We start from the raw sequence: 24,853 nt of genomic DNA, 5'->3' as shown, positions 1-24,853 counted from the left end.
TTAAATCTTCCTGGGAACTCAGAAAAAAGAACATGGTATCACAGCCATTCCCATTTTTAGTGAGCAAACAAGTGCAGAGAAATTAAATATTTGTCCCAGAGCATCCAGCTAACATGCATCCTTTTGGTTCCAAATCGCTGGTTTGCTTTCTTACACCCCAGGGCCTTTGCCCGTGCTGTTTTCTCCACCTGGATTGCTCTTTCCGAAGATACCACATGGCTCTCACTCCCCCTCCATTCAGGCCCTCCCTGGCTCGCTGATGTGGGATAAATTTCCATCCCATCACTCCGCTCCCTTACACTGTTTTCTGTTTCTTCATAGGACTCATCACCATGAACACACTTTGTTCACTTTGTGCCTTGTCTCCCTTGACCATAGTAAGCTCTTTGAGGGCAGGGACTTTACTCAGCACCTAGAACAGTACTTGGCACATAGAAGATGCTTAATGCATATTTGATGAACAAATGAACTGTATCCAATGACTAACAGGTCACCATCCATGCCCTCAGGGAGACTGACCCAGTGAGGGAGGTGTACTTGGAAAAACAAGACAGGGTGGGCCAAGTACTTTACTGCGGGCGAGGCATGAGCTCTCCTGAAGGATTAGAGGGGTTTCTGCAGGTAGAGAAGAGAGAAGGGCTTACGGGTGGAGGAAAGAGCCCCAGAAGGGAAAGGGAATGACGTGCTGATTGGTCAGTGAGAGTCCAGTGTGCCTACTGCACCAGGTGGGCAGCTGTGGGAGGAGGCCACATGGAACAGAGCCTTGCAGGTCACACTAGGGAGCACTGCTGGATGGCCTTCTCTCTGCAATGGGGAGGTAGGTGGTAATGTGTTTTGAGTATGGAGGTGACATGAGCTGGTCTGTTTCTGAATAATAACAATAAGATTATTCAGTATAATAGAAGCTGCCATTTTCTGGGTACCTACTATGTGCCAGACACCTTTATCTACATCTTCTCATTGAATCTTCCCAACAAACTTCCAAGATAACTGTTATTCCCTTCTCACTGATAACATAGTAGAGATGCCAAGCTTTGAACAAGTTCAAGTTCACACAGATGATATGAGGAAATCAAGACTTAAAGGCCAATTTCCAGATTCCAAGGTCTGTATTTTTTTTAGCCTCACCAGCCGTTCCCTAAGGCAGATAGTGGAGGGGTCCCAAGTGGGCTGATTGCATTAGAATCTCCAAGGAGCTGCTCTAAAAATACAGATTCCCAGAATCCATTGTCCCTGGCAATGCTCACTCTGCCAGTCTGGCACGGGGCCCCGAAATACTCTTGTTAAAGCCGTGCAGGAAATTGTGATGCACAGCCAGGAGTGGGGCCATTGCCCAGGGCCTCGCTGGGGACCTTGGAGGCAGGGAAGCAAGAGAGACAGTATTTTAGACGGACACACAGGAGATGGCGGAAGTGTGAGTTAAGCTAACACCGGTGGAAAGGCCGGTGGGAAGGTGAGCTGATTGCAGAGGAGGACCGACTAGGCTTGATTACAAACGGAATGAGTGAGAGACTGAGACGCCATTAACAATCACACAGGATACGGCTGAAGGGACATTACAGTTCCTCTCCTGTGTCAACAGGCAAAGCCCGTAGCTGTGTCCTCCAGGGACCCTCTGAGATTCAATAAAGAGAAATGCTGTAGCTCACCAGTCTCACAACCAGAAATAGTCCACGCCAGGGGCAATTTTGACAGGGCCCCTGCAAACCCCTCAAGCCAGGGACGCCACCTCTCCTTCCTCGTCCCCGAGTAGCACACGTCGTTAACCGATCGCCGTGTCTCAGTGAGCTGGTCTCAGGACCCATAAGATCTGCTCCGTGCTGTTCCGAGCAACAGAAATGGACAAATAGGCAAGAAGCCTGTTTGCCATCTGGATTATGTGTCTCTATAAAGATAATGAGATGGCAACCAATGGCAACGGTGGCCATATAAGATAATGGGGCCCTGAAAGCTATCTCAGCTTCGAGGGAAGTCCCCAGTCCCTCATTTTCAAGGTTAGCTATAACAAAACCTCTGAGAAGAAGTCTCTGAGGAATATTTCATAAAACTGATATGCCAGGTAGTTTTAAAGAGTCGTTTCTAGAATTTTCTTTGTTCAACAAATACATTTCACAAGCAAAATGCAACACTATATATCACTTCTTGGGTCATTCTATGGGCTTAGGGACAATATAATGGAATTTGCTTCTACTGCAATATTCCAATTATGTTTCAGGCACTGCCTAGCCCTGGGCCTGCTGCAGCATATGAGAGAATTCTCATATGGAATAAACCGTTTGGTAAACATGGGGTAGGGGGTGGTCACTGAGGAGTATGAAAGTGAAAAAAGGGATTCCTGTCTGGCCAGTGTGGCTCAGTGGCTGAGCGTCAACCTATGAACCAGGAGGTCACGATGCAATTCCCACTCAGGGCACATGCCCAGGTTGTGGGCTCCATCCTCAGTATGAAGCATGCAGGTAGGCAACCGATCAATGATTCTCTCTCATCATTGATTTATCTATCTCCCTCTCCCTCTCCCTTCATCTCTGAAATCACTAAAAATATATAAAAAAGAAAAAGGGGATTCCTGTTCTCCAAGAAACTGGAAGTAGACTGAGAAATCCAGAGCTCACTGACAAAATGTTGTACTTTTTCTTCAATAAGAAAACTCGACTTACCCTCCTTGGGTAACTGAATTAATCCAGTCCCTGTGATTGCCAAAGGATGGCTGCTGACCTGGGTGGTGATGAAGCCCAGTCCAGACACACCGTCTCCTAAGAGACCCTGCAGGGATGTCCTCTGTCACTTGTTTCTAAAGAAGGCTGTGGACCTAGGAGTTGAACCTGGTCCCTTGGTTGTGACACTGAGCCTATCACCCTGCTCACTGCTCATCTTCCTAGTTTTCATGGAAGAAGTCTCCTGGGTGTGAGTAAAAGATGGTAGATGCTTTAGATGTTTTCTTAGCTCAACCCCACCTCTAGCCTACAGTGTGAAGGCCTCCTTGCCAACAGAATGCCCGGTGTTAATGGGGATGGAGTCCTTTCCTTGTCTAGTGGCACTGCAAAAAGCCCGAGGAGGCTGTGTCCACTGGAACCCGGGGCTCTCAGGTAGTAGTGTGCCCAAGAGCCTCTGTGGGGCCTGATACATCACAGATTCCTCCCCTTCTCCACTCTTCTGATTCTGGTACCTGAGGCAGGGCTGAGGAATAATGATGATAAATCTGCTCCCCAGGCAAGTCTGATGCAGGGGGGTGTGGACCAGGGTTCTGAGGTCCCAAGCTCCTTGTTAGGAAAACAGGCACATGCTGTGGCTGCTTGACCTGCTGCCCAGGAGGGTGTCCTCCGAGAGCTGTTGGCCTCAGCATCTGCCGCTTAATTGGCACTTGGTCTTTTACAAAAGAAAATCTTTCAAAGTATAGCCATGGTGGCTGGCTTTTGAACTTATCAGATTAAGGCATAGAGTTCATACCATTCTGGCTGAAAAGTTTAGAATATGCCTTTTTTTTAAAAAAAAAAAAGAAAGCAAACTTGAAAATAGCTTTTCTTTTTTGAGAATTGAAACCAATAGCTTTCTTCTCAGTTACTTCATTAACATTTTGGGGTTTGGTCTTGAGAATAAAGAACTAGCTGCAGATACATGACACTTTGGGACAAGATTATTCTTATGGAAACAGCCCAGTGATACCATTTGCTTCTAAGAAAGGGGGTAGAGGAGGCAGGAACTTAAGGGACATCATGTGACATCCTGGCAAGACCCAGTCTTATCCATACTTGTGGCCTCACAGCTCTAAGTCCACTGTCTGGCTTAAGGCAAAGATTTAATAGGCACTTGGTGAAAGAATGAATGATGTATGAGTGAATAATGAACAATCTACTCTATATAAAGTATTGAGAGCTGATTTCTGAGGTTCCCGACTCTCCTAAATTTCTAAGTCAGACAGTTGTAGTTGTCTTCCCAGCATCCATTTCCATCTTTCCTGTTTCAACAGTACTACTCCAAATTTCCCAGTCATGTGGACCATACAGGACTGATCTCTCCCTGAGTTTGACTGGTTTAGGGCACAGAGCATATCTCACTCTGACTACAGTGATGGAGTCAGGACTGGTGCCCAGTCAATCAGGGCTGGGACTCGATCCTAACACTTTGCTTGGAGTGTCTCTCTGCCTGCTGCTCTTAAATGGCAGTGGTCGCCCTGGTGCTGTTGGCCGCTCTCCGGGGATCACAAAGGGAGGACTATGAGTTGCGGAGCCAAACCTAGGAGAGTGGAGCCAAGAAAGGAAGAGAGATACGCTGGGTCCTGGTAATATCCTCGGAGTGACGGGAACAAGTCATGCCTGAAGCCGGTTTCTCTGAACTTTTTGCTAGTCAATCAACGTGATTGAGTTGTTACTTGCAACCAAGAGCATTGCAATCAGCATGAAAAACAGCTACTTCAAGTGGGTCATTATGAAGTAGACTAATTTTCTCCTAGGAAAAATATCGTGATTGGGGCTATGCTTCATAATAAGAATCTGATATCAAATAAGTCAACGTTATGACCCAAAACAGGTGATGGATGAAAGCAAGGATATACTACATAATTCTAGAATCATTGCAAGTCATCAACTTTTAAATCAGGTCCTATCATAAGACAAAGATGTACTGAATCCAGTAAATATATGAGAGATTTCCAAGTACTAAATAACCACCCGAGTTTAAAAAAAATATATGTGTAATGAAAAAATGTGAATTCTATAAAAAATATGCTAATGAATTTAACATTGATATTTAAAATTAATCTCTCAAAGGATGGTTGGTGCATGTTTTAAAGAGAAAGGTTTGGTGTTTCCCGAGGTTCAGAATGTGTTTACCAAGAGGTTATTTTATAAATAAATTAATTTTATATTCTGATAGGTTTGTTGAACTTTCATATTAGAAAAATGATAGTTTTAGCATATTTGGAGATTAAAAAGTATCTCATGTAATTCTACCAGGCCCTCAGATTCCTTCCTCTATTTATCCTTCAAGACCCACATGCAAAGTTGGCCTCCTCTATATAGTCTTCTCTACGTGCAGGAGGTAGGGAGTAGTATATTATTATGAAAATCCATTTGCATTTTAAGTGGTTTACATCTGTCTCCCTTACTAGACTGTAAATTGGAGGAAAGTATGGACCACATTTTATTCATTGTTGGTTCCCAATACTTACTGTGACATTCAGAGGTGCTCACTGCATGTTTGCCAAAAAGATCAAATGAGTGGATGCTAATTTTGGGAGTAAGATGGAGCATGAGTTTGGGAATATTTCAGGAGAGTTAATAAGTGGTCCAACACCCAAACTCAAACAATTCATGGATCCAGGACAAAAAGAACTGAAAGTTCTTTTTCAGTGGTGCTCTGTAGGCCTTTGGTCAATAAGTTTTGATGACATGGATGGCACTGCTGATGGCATACTACCTTGATTTTGGAATTCTAAATCACTAGACTCCTTCAAATAGAGCCTGGATGACTAATAGTGGGGTGAAATAAAGAGGAACTTCATATATGTCATTAGCTTTATATTAATTGGCCTCAGCCATCCCTTCTGCATCTAAAGTTTAATGATTCTAGAGCAAATAAAAACCTAACTTGGGTTAGATCCAAAAATCAAACTTAAAAAACACTAAAGTAAAAGTTGATATTGTGAACATGTCATTATTAACACCTCTTCTAGCTTCCTTAGGACATAGAAGTGTTTTTAAGAGCTATATTGGCTGATCCAAGGTCTCTTAGCAAAAGGTGAAATGAAATTGAGCCAATGCCGTCTTTTCGCTTCAGTAAAGTTCTCTGCAGTGGCATTCACTCAACAAATGTCTATTGGGTAGTTAATGTTTGAAGGCAGTGTGCAAAGCACGGTAAGTCATGGAACATCCAATACCTCTCGCTACAGATATTTTGTTGATTTATTGTCAGAGCACTTCACACTCCATTAGGGAACAAACAAAAACATCCAATTACTAAGTCATTAGCACTGGCTTTTAAAAGAGAAGATCAGAATACAGAACAGTAGGTTGGAAGGGCCCTTGGAGACCCAGCGCAAGCCCTTTATTTCACAGATGGAAGAACAGACTCATGTAATAATGAATGAGATGCCTGCATATATGCTGACATGAAAAGATAAAGACGAGATATTTGTGAAGTGAAACGAGCAAGTTGAAGGACACCCATTTTGACAAACGGAAGCAACAGCAGCAAAAATGCCTTAATATTGGGCATGTGCATTTCAAATATACTTGGAAGGATATGCCTTTCAAAACGGAGGGGGTCAGCTACTGGAAAGGGGAATAGAATATGGGGAGAGGGTGGTTTATGGATGATGGGAAATTTTTATGCTTAGCTCTATGTATTTCTGTAATGTTTGCCTGTTATGAAGCTTTGTATTGCTTTTGTAACAAATATATACATAGGTATTGCATATATGTGTGTGTTGTGTGTGTGTGTGTGTGTGTGTGTGTGTATGTATATGTATCTGCATAAGATTTGAAAAAGAAAGAAAAAAAGTCTTGGAAACTGGTGGGCTGTGGGTTCCACTCTGAACACCATTCCAAGGCTTTTGGTAAAACCTTTGCCATGTTACAGAACTTCCCTGAGCTGTTCCTTGTATGAATGGAACGGGGATAGTAATGGTGCCCGTTGCTTAGGGCTGCGGCGAGAACTTGGGAGTTCAGGCACGTAGCTAGTGCAGCAGCTGACCCATGGCAGGTCTCCGTGGGCAGTAGAAACAACAGCAACATCAATAACAATAGTAATAATTATGTTTTATTGCTGTCTGGAAGCAGGGCCTGAGCAAGAACCTGTGTCCCTGGCTCTCCGCACAATGGGCTTCCACCTACCGCACTCCTTCCTCTCTGACAGGGGACGCACTTAGCCTGGTGGGTGATATCAAGGAGACAAGGAGCTTGCAGTGGTGACAACTGTCTGCCTTCATGAGGGAAAGCTGCACGGTGACCGATGATCAGACAATGATCTCTTTCTAAGGAGTCACCCTTAGTGACCCAACGTTATTCTTTGCTTTCTGTTAACCTGTTTGTGGTAAATGTCATAGGGTTTTATAGCCACAAGATATTGGCCAAGAACATAATTCAAGGAACTCAACATTTACCCTTGCTGACCAAATGTGAAGAAAAAAAAAGAAACAAAGAAGAAAGAAAGTCCTAAATCAGAGGCATCTTTTTCTAATAAGGATTCCTGAGTGGGTCGCAGGCAGCGGTCCTTGGGGGTCCTGGCCGGGGGAGAGTGCTTTTCCAGACCTCTCTGACCACTCTCTCTCCCTAACAGAAAAACAAAGAGCTTCCGGGCCGTCAGATGGGGCTGCTTGCTGCACTAAATCAGTGGCCGGAATGGCTCTCCAGGCAGGCCTGTTGCAGGGTTTAGGGAGATCCCCACTTCAGGTACTCACAGTAAGATTTCCATATCGGAGGCTGGTATTCTTCAGCATCTAGAGTAAAAAGAAAGACAACCATCCATCAGCCTGACCATCCAACTGTCAACATGTACATTCTCTGGAGGAACAACAGTGTGTCAGCAGCACTTGCCCTGGGTCTCGGGGCCCCACCACTCATTTCTGGGCAGTCCCAGGCATGAGGGACGAAGTATGCATGGCAACCTCACGGACTCAACACCCCTTCCTTCAGATCACTTACCATGCAAAATCAATTACTTAACCATTTTCATAGAGCCCAGTAAACCCAAAAGGGTTTTTAAAGCAATTAACTTGATTGTACCCTCCAGTCATCCTTTCAAACAGTATTTACTTAACTTGGCATAATAAACATATAATTTATCTCACAGTTTCCAATCAGACCTTTAGCCCATTTATTAAGACTTGAGGGAAGATGCAAAGTGGCAAGTATGTTAAATATTAAATCTGGGAGGTTGTGTGACTCAAACAACTCCAAAAAGATTGGGTCTGACAGCGGGGACACTGACGGTTCAATTGGAATCGCATTATCTCCTTGAATTGACTAGAAATTTCGAGAAAACCTCTCTGCCATCAGAAGTGTCAGAGCGAAAGAGTTACGACAAAATGGAGAGGATGAAATTGTTATTCACCAGCTTGAAAAACAGACAATGGAAGAAAATCTGCTTGTTCGGTTGACTCAACAGTCCCAGTGCTGACAGCTGAATTTATAATTCTGACGGAATTATTAGTGCTCCCGCTCCCAGCGAAGGCCGAGGTGGAACACGCTCCAGCTTAAACAGCCAGAGGGAACATCTTTCCCCAAATCAGACTGCTGAGCTGAGCTGGGGGAACCTGCCGAGTTCTCTCATTCACACCTTTAGGTAGGAAGCTCTGCCTTCGTCGTCCCACCCTCCCACGGCATCCCACAGCCACCCTCATGCTGTCCTTGTCCTTGTGCCACCATCACATACTAGTTTTGTGCAAAGAAACAGAACTCTGCTAACCTCAGGCATAAGATAGTTTGAGTATTTTTCCCCCTACTGAGAAACAAATATGTTACTTACAAATAAAACCTAACTCAAGAGTGGTGAACGTTCCCCAATCCTACTCAATTACACATGGGTAGCTTCAATTAAATTCTTCCACAATTAATATCTTGCTCTCTGGGGCCCATCCTATCACAGAGGCAACTAAATGCCTCCAAAGGTAATTTCATTCAAATAAATGTGTACTGTTAGGCCTGCACTGCCAGAAACCTACAGATAGAGAATCAGACACACACACACACACACACACACACACACACACACACACACACAAACACAGTGCATTCCTAAGGGCTTAGGTTGTTATTCAAACTCAGTTTGCTGAATAAAAGCAAAGCTATTAATTCTTTTGTCAAAGTAAGCACAACTAAAGAGAACAATATCTTAAAATAGTGAGCTTTTGACCTATAAAAGCAAGTAATCTTGTCCTATCTGTTACATAAACCAATTTAATGGGTTATCATGAGTGTTTGTTTATAAAGAACATTCAAAGAAAATAAATTAAGTTTATAAACTGAGAATAAAAGTCTAGAACTATCCATACAATGTCACCTTCCCAGAAAGCCAGATCTTATATGTTAAAATGTTGATGGCACCTTCAAAAACATTTTTCAAAGATAAAGATTAACATACACACACACACACACACACACACACACACACACCAAATGACATAGGAATCTAAATCCCTGAGATATCATTTATGCAAAGCTGCAATGTCTTGTTATTTTGGATGAGATTTATACCATGAGGCAAGCACAACCCCTGACCAAGAGTGGTCAAGAATGGTCAAAACCTAGACTGCAACTTCCTGCATTTTGAGGGATGGTCCCCCAAATAAGAGATAGTCTCCTTATTCAGGGTTGAAAATACAGTTCAGATGCTCAACTTGGATTTCCTATGGTCTCCTTACCTAGAGTCATAGGTTCGGATTAGGTGACTGTCAACTGCCCATTTCTGTCTTGCTGTTCTGTGAAAAACCTAGACTTTTGCTTCATCTGAAACACTGGCTCCAAACTTTCTAACTTTCCTTTAGACTGCCCCTCATGTACACAATTGATCACCTTCCAGTTGCTCTTCGTTGGCAACATATCTTAGAGGTGAAGAAAGCCGCCTATAGAGACTGGAGAACATAACGCTCCCTTGCTTAAAACCCTCTGCATCTGGAATAAAGCGCAAACATCACACTGTGGCCTACAAGGCCCTGTGCCATCTGGGCTTGGTCCACCTCTTGACTCCATTGCAGACATCTCCCCCTTTTTCATTTATCACCCAACCACTCTGCCCTTCTCTCTGTTCCTGGAACAAAAGCTCTCTGAGCCCTGACTTTGCTCTTGTGGATCCTCCAGGTAAAATGGTCTCCAGCAGGTCTTTGCATGGCTGATGGGCTCCATCGTGTAGGGCTCAGCTCAAATGTTACCTCCGGGTGGTCCTTCCCTGTCATTTTGTGTAAAGTAGCTTCCCCCCAACCCCAGTCCCTCCCCGTCATAGCACTTATCACCAACTGAAATTACTTATTGATTTGTTGACTTGTTATTGCTGGTCTTACCCACTATTAAACTTCATACAAGCAGGAATTTTGCCTCCTTCCCTTGTGCATGACCAGCCCTTAGGTACTTGGCATATACAAGACATTCAAAAGGTGTGTATTAAGTAAATGAATAAGCTTTCAGAGTTCAAATCTTACCTCTGACAACTAACTTGGAGCAGGTTACTTAGCTCCTTTTAAGAGTCTCCCAATACTCATCATTATAAAACAGAAAAAAATAAAAGTACTTGCCTCATAACCTATCTCTTAGGGTTATTATGGGAATTAAGTGAGATCATGCATATAAAGTTTTTGGGACAGTACCTGGCAAATAGCAAGTTCTCAATGAAGTGCCACGAATGTTGTCATTGTGACATCACCCCGTGCTGGCTCTTGCCAGGTGAGCTCATGCTCTTGTCCTCGCTCCCTTGACTGCAGCCCATGACTATCTCTATTCTTGCCTCCAGGTCTGGGGCCTGTAATTAAGTTCCAGTGCTGTTGTCATGGAAGGTTTTTCTCTCCCATAAAAGAATTCACAGTCAGAGGCCATTTGTCATGCGTCAGTGGAGCAACTATAATTACCTTGGTCTTGGAGGCACGTTTCCCAAACCACTAAAGCACACTGTTAGGAGGCCTTGGTCCAGGGACCAGGCACAAGTATTTTTAACACGTTGAAACAAATCTTTCCTGCCTCCAACACCACCCCACCAACATGCACATTTGCCCCAATTTCACACAAAAATTTTCAAAAAATCTAGTTTACTCTTGGGTAGCCTGACACTTAAAAAAAACACCCTGGAATAGGTTTTCCGGACCATTTGGTTCACCTTCCTCATTTTGGCAAATAAGGAAAAGAAAATGCAGTCGATGAAGCAGCTTTCTCAAGGTCATAAAACAAGAGTAGGGAGCCCCGCCTTCCAGGTCTCCGACACATCAGTCATCCTTGCTAGGCAGGCCACCCTCATTTACATATATTGAAATCAGAAAAAAATATATGACAGATTTGTTACTCCAACTCTTGTGAAGTTTAAAAGAAAAAAAATAAAATGGAGAAAGCAAAAGAGAATTAATAGCACAGAAATTGACATTGAGTCAAATGAACAGCCTCCCATTTGTGCTTATACCCCCATCTAATGGTTAAATTCCGGGAGGTGCAAGGCACTGGAAGTCCTGACAACATCAGGCCTGATGCTACTGGAAAAGGCATTATTTTGTTAAAAATTTGAGAGAAATGGGTAAAATGCAGAAGGAAGGAAGAGGAGGTGGAATAAAGTTCCATGTTTTAAGAAAAAAAAAAGATAATTAAATCCAAAAGACAGTTATACATCTTTTTAAAGAAACAATGAATGATAGGGGTTCAAAAGGCTTAGGAAAGACATTGTTTAAAAATATTGACCAATATGCATCCAAACTTTAAAAAATATGCAAACTCTTTGACTCAGCAATTCTACTCATGGGAATTCAACCTGAGGTTGTAAGGGAACACATGAACAGAGATGAGCAACGAACAAGCTGTTCATGACTGTTCTGTGTCTAACACTGGTTAGATAAGCGATCATATACTATCGCTATGAAAACGATGGTGTGGATCGGAGCTGTGTGGTTGAGAGCATGGCCTCCGGGGCTGGACGATCTAGGACCTAGTTCTGTCACTCACGAGCTGTGTGACCTCAGCAAGTGATCTCATCTCTCCATGACTCAGTGTTTTTTACCTAAAACTGAGATTTATAACACTACCCAACATACAGCATGTTGTGAGGAGAGGATGGGTTAATATATATTTAATAGTCTGGTGTCTGGCATGTAGTAAACTCTGCTACTTATATTATCAATATGTGATGGCATAGAAAAAATATTCATGCTATATTAAATATTAAACAAATCAGGTCACAAAATAACTGATTACATATAATGCCATTTAAAAGAAAAGGTAAATAGTTATATACATAGAAATGAACTACGGGGCCATAAACCCCATTATTAACAGCTGCTATGTATACCTGACAGTGAAAATAAAAGAGTTCAAATCTTTTTCCTCTTTGTTCACCTGCATTTTAAAATTTTCTGTTCATATTGTTTGTATAAAAATTAAAATGAATGAGAAATAGATTAATGGGAGTGCTAGGTAGTTTTATTTTTAATGTGCTGTCTAAATAAATAAGCACCTTAACAATAAAACATAAAAATGCCCAACAAAAATAACTCTCATGTAACACAGCGTTAGTGCATGAAGAGCCAGGGAAGACAAGAAGAGACGGGGTGGTTTCTGAAGCAAAATGCCATGCATGGCCCCCTCGGCCCCTCTTGATAATTCTGTGATATAAATGTTAAAGAGAGACTCTAAGCAGGCTGGGAGCAGGATCTCCTCTCATCAAAGAGGGGGGAAAGGGAAGAAAGACAGAGGTGCTTAGAAAATGATCAAAACATTATAAAAATGGGTAACAAAACCACTCACATTAAATCATCCATAAAGAATCTGAACATAGGAAACAAAAATAAAAGTTTAGTTCAGGTGAAAACTTGGAAGCAATCCTAAGTGCTAAAGTGTCAACCCTGAGCAGACAGAGCTACTGTTCCGAACTCGGGGGGAGGATGGAGAATTCTGGGGTCAGGACGTGGCAAAGCTCTCTAGCGTCTGAGCCCCAGAGAGAGGACAGAAGGGGCAAGAGTGAGCATGTGTCCCACAGAGCATGACAAAGACCAAGAGCATGACAAAAATATCTGTTTCTTTTTAACTAAGCATAAAAGATGAGAAACAGAGAAAGCCCAACTAAAAAATGTATGCCTTAGGAAGTCCCCAACCTCAGAAAAAAAAGTACCATTAATAGATTTGCATGAATCTTTCCAGATTTTGTCCTATCAATGGCTAGAATAAAAATCTGCTAAAATGGCCTCATAATCATATATACTGTCCTGTAATTTGCTTTTAAACTGAATGATTTCTCTGGCATCTTTCCCCGTGAGTACACATAGACCTGTGTTTTGTGTTAAACTGTGGCTTGGTCTTCCCTTGTATAAATACACCAAAATGGATTTAATTCATTTATGTAATAATTTCCAACAGAGAGACATTTAGGCAATTTTCAATTTCTGAGAATAATGCTTCAATGATACGTTACATGTGTCATATAGATTATGGGAAGCTGAACTGCTGCGTGAACCGTCTGTGGATTTTTTATTTTAAAAGCTATTGTTAAAATGGCCTTCAAAAACATGTATCAACTGAGCCTCTCAACAATGTGGAAGCATGCCTGTTGCCCCGCCCCCCCCCCCCCCCCACCACCACCACACACACACCCAGCCCCCAACACTGGCTATTATAAAAATACAGTTTAATTTCTGATGGCTTTAAGACTCGACTAGCAAATGCACCGATAGACTAAGTATGCGCCTGCAGAGTGGGAGACGCGCAGAGGCTCCTAGGAGTGCACGTGGAAACACGTGGCCTCGGAGGAAGGTGAAAGCCCTCAGTCCCTGCAGTGTAGCGGTTGCAGCGGAGGCTCTGTGCCTCCAGACATTTCCAGCTCCAGAAATATGTCGATTTGCTGGAACCACCTGAGGGGCAAGTGTGAAGGAATTTGGGGACTGATTAATGAAGCAAAATTAGAGAACGCGCTGTGCCACACTTGGGTAAGTGGCATCCAGACAGGAAATGCCTGTCAACATTAAGGGGAGCCGGATTCCTCCGCCTGGCTCAGCGGAGTATGACTAGATGAATGGAAAAGTACGCCAGAGCTTTGGTAACTGAGACAAGTGAAAGATTCACCGACTTAGAGAATGATCTACCAGGGAAGCTGGCGATGCCCCATCTTGAAGGAGATTCCAAACAAAGCTGCATGGACCGCCCCAGGGGGATCATTTGGGAAACAGGTGCAAGGACTGGGTCCCACCTCTGCCATCCTTTCTCCAGGAGAGCCGGGTCTCTGCTGTCACTTTTGATTTATTGATGCACATATTTGCAAATGGGCTGCAGTTCGTGATCTCTTTCCAGGGCAGTTGGGTGGAAGGTTTTCAATCAGGCAAGGGACAGCCTCACAAAGAGGAGATGACAGTTCAGGATATGTCGGCTGATTATGGGCCCAGTGGGTTGGAATCCAAATGGAAGTGAGGAACCACAGCACAAGTAGCATGTTACATTTATGCAGGTGCTGCAACGTGTCCTCGACACACACATAAGCCCCAGCGTGGGTCTTTGGAAGCATGGGAGGGTTCAGAGCGTGCAGCCTGTGGCTACGGTCTTGCCAGGCCATTCCAGGCAAAGGGTGCCCCGCTGGAGGGTGAGATGATCTGGAGATCGTCCTAACTGCGATGTTAAAGCTGTTACAGAGCGTTCTTGCCGTCACACTGGCTAAGGAATACAGAAATGTGTTCCAATGCTTGTCACCTCCACAGGTTCTCTCAAGCCCCCTAAGAAATTAGACCTCCATGCGTTCTCTTTGGAAACTGCTGCTTGAGCGAGGAATGGAGGCCTGAAGTGCATCTGACTGGGCTCTCGTATCAGGGATTTCTGTACCAGGGATTTCTGTAACCGATTTAGTCTTCCGTGCAGAGACTAGTTAATAAGACACATTCCAGGAACTATGGACCAGGCTGAGCAGATATTTTTCTGAAGGCGATGAAGCCGTTAAGGGCTTGGGCTGGGGTTTATGGTCACTAGAGGGCACTGGGGCCACATGGCATTTCTGTTCTGAGTCACTTATTCCATATGCAGAGGCATGATGAGGTTCTTCCGTCCAACAGGTATTTATTGAATAAACACAAGGAGCCAGGCCCTGGGAACACCTCAGTGAGCAAGGCAGGTAAGCTCGCTCCTCGGCCACCTCTCCCTGTCACCTCATTTGTCTCTCCTCCTGCCCACTCTACCTCAACCACCCCGGCCTTTCTTTGAATCCTTGAATACATCCTGATCAGCCTTAGAGATCTTGTGGTCTCTTCCCTCCGATTTCTACACGGCCAGCTGGATTGTCATCTGGATCTCAGCGTCAGTGTGCTGGCTGCTCAGAGACACTTCCTGGACCATCCACCATAAGCCGTCTCCCCAATAGCCTCCTTACCGCTTTGCAGAGCTTTTGCACTCTCTGAACTTTCAGACTATGTGCTTGTATATTTGTTTATATTTTGTCTCCCCAGGCTAGACAAAGAGCACTGACTGCAACAACCTCATCTATCTTTTTTTCCCCTGATATCTGGGTCTCCCCTAGGTTACTGAGTACCTTTTATGAGTTAGGAAAAGGCAACCCTTTCGGGCAGGTTCACAGCTTTGCAAGTGGACAGCACTTGTGTGTGAAGAAGATACTTCCTTTGGGAGATAGAGCCTGGAGCCAGAGCATATGGCCTGGGGAGAGAAATCCAGGCTGGGTCCTACCCCCACTCATCCCCCCAGCTGGGCACAAACAGTGCAACTGGAGTGACCCCACCTATTTTATTCTATTCTGTTATATAATAGGTGCTCAACAAAGAGTGGACTATTGAAAGATAGATCTCGTTTCCTGAATTAAAAATTGCATTCTATTGAGGGATATAAACAAGTAAGGAGGCAATGGGATAGCAAGAGGGTGTAGAAGAGGAGGGTTGATGACAGAACTTCCCGAAGTTTGGATAGCTGAGTGTGGTCTGGGGCAGTTAGACCCTTCCCCTGCCTTAGTCAGTTACCTCTAGCCTTGAGCAGCCTTGTCCAAAGCTCCTTTAAAAGCTATTTCAGAGAAGTGGAGTCTAACAGCAAGGCTTGTAGTCCCCAAAGTCTGAAAAGCATAAGCAACTTCCAGTACCTATAGCACATTAAGCCTAGTCAAAGAGGTACTTTCTCACTCAGACGTCACTACAGCAGCCAATGGCAAGAGTGCTTTCGTGGGCAAATGGGCTCATGGAGCATGACTCACGGACCAACAGGTGGCCTGTCAGAACTAACAGCAAGATAAAACATGGCCCTGAGAACTGGAAGGGTTTCAGCCTGCTGGCTTCAATAAAGAGACGTGTGTGTGTGTGTGTGTGTGTGTGTGTGTGTGTGTGTGTGTAGGTTTCAGAGTAGCTAGGAAGCAGGGGCAGGTAATTAAGGGCTTACTTTTGTTCTAGAAGGAAAGGGAACTCTAAGCAAGGAGGAGGCAGCATCCAATTGTATTTTACAAAGAGCACTCCAACTGCTGTGTAAAACTGGATTGGAGAAAGAGAAAACTGGAGGGAGGGAACATGGGGAGGGGTGCCAATCGGGGAGCTGGGCAGTAACCTAGGCAGGTGATACTAGTGATCTGAACTCAAATGGAGGCAGCGGAGAGGGAGAAAATGGGATGAATTTGGAAGATGCTGAGAAGATAGAATTTGCAGGACTTGGTGACGAATTGAGTACGAACAGAGAAGGATAGGAGGTAAAATGACATATGGCTTGGATAGAAGAAGACGAATGGTTTTTGGCATCAGCAACTAGATGGATAGCGATGCTATCCACAGAAATAGGACAGACCAGAGGAGAAGCAGGTTTGGCAGATGGTGATGTACTTGGCTTTTCCCTGTTGGAAAGGAAGGTCTATGGTACGTACGGCCAAGTGAACATACCTAAAAGGCTTAGAGTTCAGAAGAGAGATCTGGGCTGGAGATCTAGAAATGGAAGCACTAACATACAGATGGTGACTTTGCCACTAAAACAGATGACGTGGTCCAGCATGCGTTTCAGAATAAGAAAAGAAAGCCTTTGACAGAATTCCCAAGAAACACCAGCATTTAAGTGCTGAGAAGAAGAGCAGAATGAGTAGACACCAGAGCAATAAGAGAAACCATGAGCTGGGCTGACATGAAAGGCAAGGCAGGGGACAACTAAAAAGAGAGAAATGGGGAACTGTTCTAGAAAGTGTTCAAGTGAGGTAAGCATAAGGACCCATTGCTTCAGCAACAAGGAGATTTCTGACGACCTTGCAGTGGAGTGTGGGTAGAAGCCACAGCTAAATGAGATGACAGGTACATGGAAGTTGAGAAAACAAAACTTGCGAGTCTAAACAACTCTTTGGGGAGGTGTGGCAGTGACATGGAGGCGAGTAGGAGCTCTAATTTGGACATCGTTATTCCTTGCCAAACCACTTGCCTTGCCCCTGGTTGCTTACATTCCCAGGGCTGTCTCCCTGTTTTACTGGTCCAGAGTTTCTACAAAATGCCTGTTCCTCGCAGCATGATGGATAATTTCCTTCTTTATCATTCACGCATTTCCTCCAATGCTATTTGTTTAAAGACAACGCACACCTACTACTTCCATTCAGCCTAGAGCGCTGTCTCTCTTCCTCCCCACCCCCTTCACCCTATTCTCCCTTCTAGCATTTGCCTGCCTCTTTACATATTCTTTTCATCAGAAGAATGTCTTCCTGGTTCTCCTCCAGAAGCCCTTTGGGCATACATTTATTCATCCAACAAATATTTATCTAGAGCTTACAGCCTACTTGGCATCAAATATTGCAGTAGACATGGGAGTAGATATAAAGGCAAGATGCAGAATCTAACCACAAGGAATCAGTTAGGAGAGGAAATAAAGATATCAACCCATTCATTCATTCATTCATTCATTCATTCATTCAACAAGCACTAATGACTGCCTGCTGAACATCCCACTCCTGGCCACCTGTGCATGCGACCAGAGTATGAGGTAGAAAGAGGCATAGTATATAGCAAGGTTAGACTGGACGGAGAGGAAAGAGATTATTTTACTCAGTTATTTCTTGATAATTATTTTTTCATTCATGTCCTTCCTGTAGAAGGGGATGTCTTCTTCCTTAGAGAAGACAATGTAGGTGTACCTCCAGCCAGCTCTCTACTCCTGCCACTGAGAAAAGCCCCTTTCTTCTCCTATAATATCTTTCTGTGTCTTGAGTCTACTGTGGGCATTTGTGTCTCGGGATATACAGGGGTTATGGCAGGGAGAGACTACATTCTCAAGAAAGCAGCTCATAAATCATGGTCCTGGCAATGCTGCTGCTGGCAAAGAAAGGTAGACTATTTGGCTGTATTGCATTCAGAGTCAAATAGAGGGAGTCCTAGTGTAGAAATAGGAGAGAAATTCCTTTCCTACCAAATTAGAAAGGAATTTTAAAGTGTCTGGTACATTACAGATATACATTATCGCCGATCTTCACAATTTTCCTGAATTGTGTCTCCACATATTCACCTATTCATCTCTCCATCCGCCCATTCATCCATACTTATCTCCACCCATCCATCAATCCACCCGTCTCCCCATCCACCCATCCACCCACCAACCCACCCATCCATTCATCCATCCACCCACTGACCCATCCATTCATTTATCCATCCATCCATCCATCCATCCACCCACCCATCCATCATTTCAGGAAATATTTACATGCCAGGAACTCTGCTACATGATAAAGGTATAGCCATGAGCAGGGAAAACCAGGTCCCTGCTTTCAAGGTGTCTTCAGTCCAACAATGAAGGCAAATAAACATTAAACTAGTACAATAAACTAGGAAGTGTTATGATAGACAAAGTTCAGTGTGCTAAGGAAGCATACAGTGTAGGTTATGTAAGGCAAGTATTTTTATCTCCTAGAGATAAAAAAACTAAAACCCAAAGAGATGAAGTCATTTGCCTATGGTCACATAGTTAGTGGAAAAGTAGAAGTCAAGTCCAGATCTGGTTCGCTTCAGAACCAATTCATCCCCCCCACCCCCCCCCCACCCCCCCGCTCCCAATGGCCTCAGTCCCACAGGGGAATCAGCAGTGCAGAAGCTAAAGGGAGATGTTTAGCTCTTTCTTTTTTCTGTTTTGCTTCAGTGATATAACATGGTTTGAACATCGTAGAAATAGCACTAGCGAAATGGGAAAACTCATGACATTATTCAGTTTTCTGCCATTTTTTTAGAACAAACAAAAGATCTCACTACCTGAACTTCCCTCCCTTCCTTCCTTTCTTCCTTCCTTCCTTCCTTCCCTCCTTCCCTCTCTTACTCTCTTCCTTAACTACCTTCTCCCTCCATCTGTCTGTCTCTCTCTCCATCCATCCATCCATCCATCCATCCTTGTCCTTCTTCCTCAATGTTACTATGTATGAATGCTCTTCAACTTCATTATCAATAGAAATATTCAGCCCATGCCTAGGCCTGGCTTATCAACCAGGTACCAGTCTGGAAACAAAGGTAGTCTAGCTCTGCGATACATATACTTAATTCTGAGGATCAATGGTTTTAGTAAGTTCACCTAGCTAACACCCCTCCCGTCTGCCCTTGGTAATAGAGGTAACCTTTTAGTCTATGCCTGCTTTACTTGGTTTGATTTCTATTTGTTTAGGACTGCTCAGTACTGGAGGGTAGGCCCTAAACAACCCCCAATCAGAAGGCAGCCTCCATTCTCCTAATGAGAAGATCACCCCAAGAATGTTTTTGAATATGTACACCTTTAGGAATATTAATGAAATCAGAGATATCGACTCATAATATTTAATTCACTTACACATGCATATTTAAATTCCAGCATAAAATAATGCACACATTTAGAGATAGTGCTTTCATCACTTCACACACATTTAATGGAACAACTTGATTTAAATTCTCTCTGTGTAATCTTTCTCACTTCTGGAGTCATTTAAGACATTGTTTTCCCAAGGCACATTGTACTTGCTCCTTCCTTAGCCTTTTCAGAGCAAACATGTTTAGCCTCTGAGTACCATGCTGTCACTGAACATCTTCTCCAGCCCCAGACACGTGTTCATGTCTCAGGAGGGCAGCTGGCTTGTCACCGCCCTGCAGGGGGCCTCCACAACACAACCACCGGCTATACTGCTTCTCAGAGTGAACTTTACATGGAATCACTACGCTGCACACCTGAAACCCACATAATATGGTATGTCAACTATCCTCCAATAAAAACGTCAGTCACAGAAAAACAGTCCCAAGCAGCCAATCAAACAGTTCCAAACATGTCCTGCTCCGTCGCTTACATATATGAATAAAATCAACTGTAGACACAGCGAACAAACCGAGGGCTGCCAGAGGGGAGGCGGTTACAGGGCTGGGTGGGAAAGGTGAAAGGATTAAAAAGTACAAATTGGTGGTTACAGAATCGTCACAGGGGTGTAAGTACAGCACAGGAAATACAGAGAATAATATTGTAATAACTCTGTATGGTGCCAGGTGGGTATTAGACTTATGGGGGGATCACTGCATAAGTTACATAAATGTCTAACCATGCTGTAAACCTAAGACTAATATAATATTGAATATCAACTATAACTGAAAAAAAATCAACTGTAAACTGCAAAAAAATTAATTTAAAATTAATTAATCAAATAATAAAGTGGCCTTTTAAAAGTCTGCTTAAAAAGTGCTGAAAGGAATGAGGTGGCTGGTCTAGAAAGGCCTCAAAATGCTAAGTGTTAAAAGCAAGGTGCTGCCAGCCCAGTGTTTGCAGAGTCCAGGCTGCCTTCCCTGGCGGGGTAGGTTAGGGGGTGGGGGTGGGAAGCTGGGTGCCCAGGGTCAGGAGAGGCAGGGAGACTTGGTGTCCTCTGTCCTTTTACATTATTTGAAAAAGAAAAAACTTCTAAAAGGATTGTTTACAATTACATTTCACACTTGTAATGTCTGGGTTACATTTTGTAGCTTCCTTTTTAAAAAGGAATTCTATACAAGGGGGCAACACGATCATTAATTAAGGTAATTCCAGGTCTGTTGTGCCTTTTCCAGAAAGTCGCTAACTGAGGTTTGAAAATAAAGTAATTGAGAGACCCAACGATCTGAGAGATTTTGTAATAAAATAAAATTGAACATGATACCCTCCTTTCTGAAAGATAATTTGGGGCATATATCCTCAGTGCAAACACATCTGTGGCAAGTTTTCATTATACTGTGTTCTTAGATGTTACAGGTGCAGTCACTGCATGTAAAAGGTATTACCAATCCCTTTATACAGGTGAGCACACTGAGAAATAGTGAAGGTGTCCAGAGTCACCTAGTTAATAAGTAACAGAGATGAGTATTTACATCTAGGTCTGTCCAACTCTGAAAAACCATGCTTTTTCCGTTATAAAGTCTCCCCTCTCCCACTGAGCTCTGCTACATCATGAGCCTTCATGTACATTGTCACCTGGGATCTCCAAACAGCACCCTTTCACACAGCGGTCGCCAACCTTTCGGACCTCACGGACCACCAGTGGTCTGCGGACCACCGGTTGGCGACCGCTGCTTTCACAGATATAGAACCCGAGGGCCAAAGAGAACTATACCTTTGCTCAAAGTTGGCCAGCTCACCTGTGCCCTATAAACATAACAACATGTCATCTTGGGAGGCTGACCTATATCACCATACATTATCACAGGGTCTCAGTACACTTGCTTCACAATGTGAAACCTGTTTGCTTAGATCCAAGATTATATTAACTCTGCCTTCATCTAGAACCAACCCAAACCTTGCCTGTTACTGTCAGTCAAGTGCATGTTGATGGGGCCCCGTCAGGTTGTCTAGCAGGGCTGCAATGGGTGCTGAGCCTCGAGGAGCCTCAAGGTTGGCTTTCCTGTGCTCTATGGTTTCTCGTCACTTGCTTTAAAAATAGCTTCTTACCGAGAAGATATTTCTAAAGATCACAAACACATGCATTAGCAACACTTCAGACATCTCACCACCCACACACCACAAAGCAACAAAAACAGCACAGGAAGCAGGAGAAACAGGGTGAAGACTCGCCCTCACACCCATCCTTCTCGACCTGCAAGATGCTAATTTAAAGCTCAGCATTAATCTCCGCCTTACATGTATTTATCACTTTTGTGCAGAATGCCCGAACAAACGTATGCAGGAAGGAAAGCCTTCCTGTCACGGCTGTGGCAGGGCGGTGACAGCATGAGCGGATCTACACTTAAAGGGTTAAGAATGAGGCACACAACAAGTGGTCCCCAGGATTCCTGAAAGAGAAAGTATTTATATTACATAACAGAGCAAGAAGAATAGCCCCCCTTCCTGTCCCCCGCTGTTATCTTAGTGTTTGCCTGTTCACAGCGCTCAGGACAGCCCTACCACGTGCCAGCCGGAGACTCCTACCCTCTCGCTGTTTGCACAGTGGTACATTCGTCTTCCTAATCGCAGCGTGTGAGAGTTCCTGCTTCCAGAATCAAAGACCAGATATTAAAACAAACCTTTCCTTAATATTATCCCCTGGCAAAGGCCGTTTGTCCTTGTAACCTGTTTATCCATTTCCAGCAGCATCGTCATAAGGAGGAAGAGTGTATTTAAACACCTGGGCCTCCATGAAAGATCATTTGTCAATTTCCTAATTGGCCCCTTTACAAATATTTACCCGCCGCCCTATTTCTGAGCCCAGGTTAGGCGCTGGGTACACAGAGATGAGTAAGAAAGTTCTTGGTCTCAAGCAGCTCCCACTTCTCAAGGGAATATAACTGAATGGAGTCCATGGGAGGGGTGCGTGCAAGAGCCCAGAGGCGGGAGCCAGGGCCCTGGCAGAGGGAGTCTGCACAGAGGAGATGACACTGGAGCTGGGCAGTGAAGGATGAGTAGGAGTCGGCTAGGCTCTGCGTTATGGGAAGGGAGAACGAGGTGAAGGTTAAAAGAACAAACTGGGACACTGAGTTCACACAAGCATTTTGAGAAGGAGGGAGACCTTTTGGTTTGTACACTGAGCGCTTCAGACAAAAGAGTGTTTTCTCCCAGAGGCCAGCTAGTCATTTCCACCGCAAGTCTGGGCCTTGACAAAAGCCACCTTTGCCTGCCTGTAACGCACAAACATAAGAAGGACAGGCCGACTTTGAATGAAGGGCGGCTGTGATTTGTCAAGGGTGTCGGGGGCGAGCAGAGGGTCACAGGGGAGTTCTTCAAGGGCAGCCTGCCTCCTCACCTTCTCTTCTAGGCAGGAGCCACACCCTGGCTACTCCCAGTGAGCATTCTCTGGCTTTCAGTGCAATGAAAGCAGGGGGTGAATTCCAGAGAAAGCATCCCCTGTGGCCCCACGCCCCAATGCTCCCCTGTAGCGTTCCTCTCTTCAGCACCGCTCAAAGCAGAGCTTTATACACACCAGGTGCTCAAAAAATGCTTGCTTGAGTGGCCACTATCAAAGTAGAAGAAAAAAATCAGATTCTCCTTAAGGATGTCTATTCCAGCCCTGTATTTTCAGTTCAAGGTTCAAGCGAGAGGAATCAGCCACAGCGTTCGAGAGGTCCACGTGACCAGTCACAGGCTGGCTGGTGGGAGGAAAGGGGGAGGAACAACGGAGCACATCGGAGGTCGCCTCCCCAGCCAGGATCTGCAGAGCGCCACACCTGACATACCTACACTCTGATCCAGACCACTCACTAGTGCGCCTACAATTTGGCTGTCAGCACTCAGACTGGAACAGAGGAAAGCAGCCAGAAACGACTAGACTGGGGGCCCTGAAATAACACAGGTCCTTTTCCTCCAGTGTCTGGGTAGAGCACTTAGGGGCTTCCCACATGCAAGGCGGCGAGTCCTCTGGCAGGAAGCGAGTGTTCCTCTGGGCACCAACAGATCACAGATTCCAAACCAGTCGCTGGGTCAAGAGGCTCAGCCTTCAGCAAGAGCTGTTTGTAGGGCTTCCATATGCAACCTGTGGCTTCTTTAGAATTGGTTCTATGTTCAGAATTCAATTCATCTGTTACATGGTGATAGGCTCTCCTCACCCACCCACCACGGAGACCGAGAAGGCTGGACTGGCTCCCTTGTTCCGCTCCTGTGAGCACACTGTACTGAATAGATGGTTCTGGAAAGCAGGCATACTCTGACTGGACCATCACTGAGAACTTTCCTGCGGAATTTTATATGCCTTTCTAAACGTATTTTATTTTATATCACCACTGTTTTTAAAGCTATTACACTCATGTATGGTAAAGGTATCTACCGATTAAGATAGCTTATTTCAGTCATAGTAAATGACCCAAGATATCAATATTGACTTGGAGATAATATAGCCAATATGGACATAGTTATCCCCACACAGGCTTCCTGTATCCACCTACTGGGCTATTTCTACACTGGACTTTCTCATTCCACTCTAGCCCTTTGACCCTAATCTTTACACTTAGGGGACAGTTACATGACAAACCCGCAATCTGATGGACATTCTCTAAAACCAGTTATTTCCAAATAGGATTATAAGAAGAATGTTTCTAATTCCTCACCATGGCAGTTTTGTGATGGCAAATTGCTACAACTCGATCCATCAAAATTTTGTACATTCATCTTATGCGGTGAAATAGTGACTATGAGATGGAATACATTTATCATATGGCTTTTTCAATGGGTTTTAATTCTTCCTTATAGCAGGGTAGTCAAATCTACTGATCATCAAAAACCAGGCAATCTTCCAAATATCAAGGACTGCCATCCCCATAGTGCAGTGTGTCTGTTGTTTTTATCTAGTCCTTTCTCCCCAGCTTGCACACTCATCTTGTGCCTGATTCTTAACCATGGTTGCTGAAAATCCAGAGGTCACTGCTACCAAGGGCCTGCCTCTGCAGCTGCTGGCTCATGGATGGGTTTGGGATAGAGCAGGGGCATAAATTGAAAAACCAGAAAGAAGTCTAGAGCTAGAGAAGAAATCAGTCAGGAAAATGCTAGTGGTAGAAATAGAACATGCTCAGTATAAGCGGTGCCAGGACTTCATGAGTTTAGAGCAGAATTCTGCCCTTAGTTCCTAAGTAGGCTACTGCCATCATGCTCATCCAACTTGTTTCCACTTTTGATTTTAAAAACTACACAAATATCATGGAAACACAGCCAACTTAGAAGACGCCAGTCTTCTTTAGATTCTTAGATGGCATCTTTGCTTCTCAAGAGACCTCAATTTCTTCTTGATCTGCTCTTTAGCTGCTTGGATCTCTTCCACTCACTGTGTCATCTCTCCTCCTAAGAATGGTCATTTTGCA

The 24,853-nt window shown here is 44.1% G+C and overlaps 1 protein-coding gene across 1 annotated transcript in view; it reads right to left on the bottom strand.

The window, feature by feature from the left end:
* The window catches only part of CHN2 (chimerin 2), a 228,516-nt gene that overhangs the window by 91,043 nt on the left and 112,620 nt on the right, over positions 1-24,853 (bottom strand). Inside the window, exon 2 of the mRNA XM_081102278.1 lies at positions 7,397-7,435. Coding sequence (XP_080958404.1) covers positions 7,397-7,435 — 39 coding nt within the window. The remainder of the gene's footprint in view (positions 1-7,396; positions 7,436-24,853) is intronic.

Source organism: Myotis nattereri (genome assembly GCF_964212035.1).
Source record: "Myotis nattereri genome assembly, chromosome: 11".
NCBI lineage: Eukaryota > Metazoa > Chordata > Mammalia > Chiroptera > Vespertilionidae > Myotis > Myotis nattereri.
This window is presented reverse-complemented; position numbering and strand designations above follow the sequence as displayed.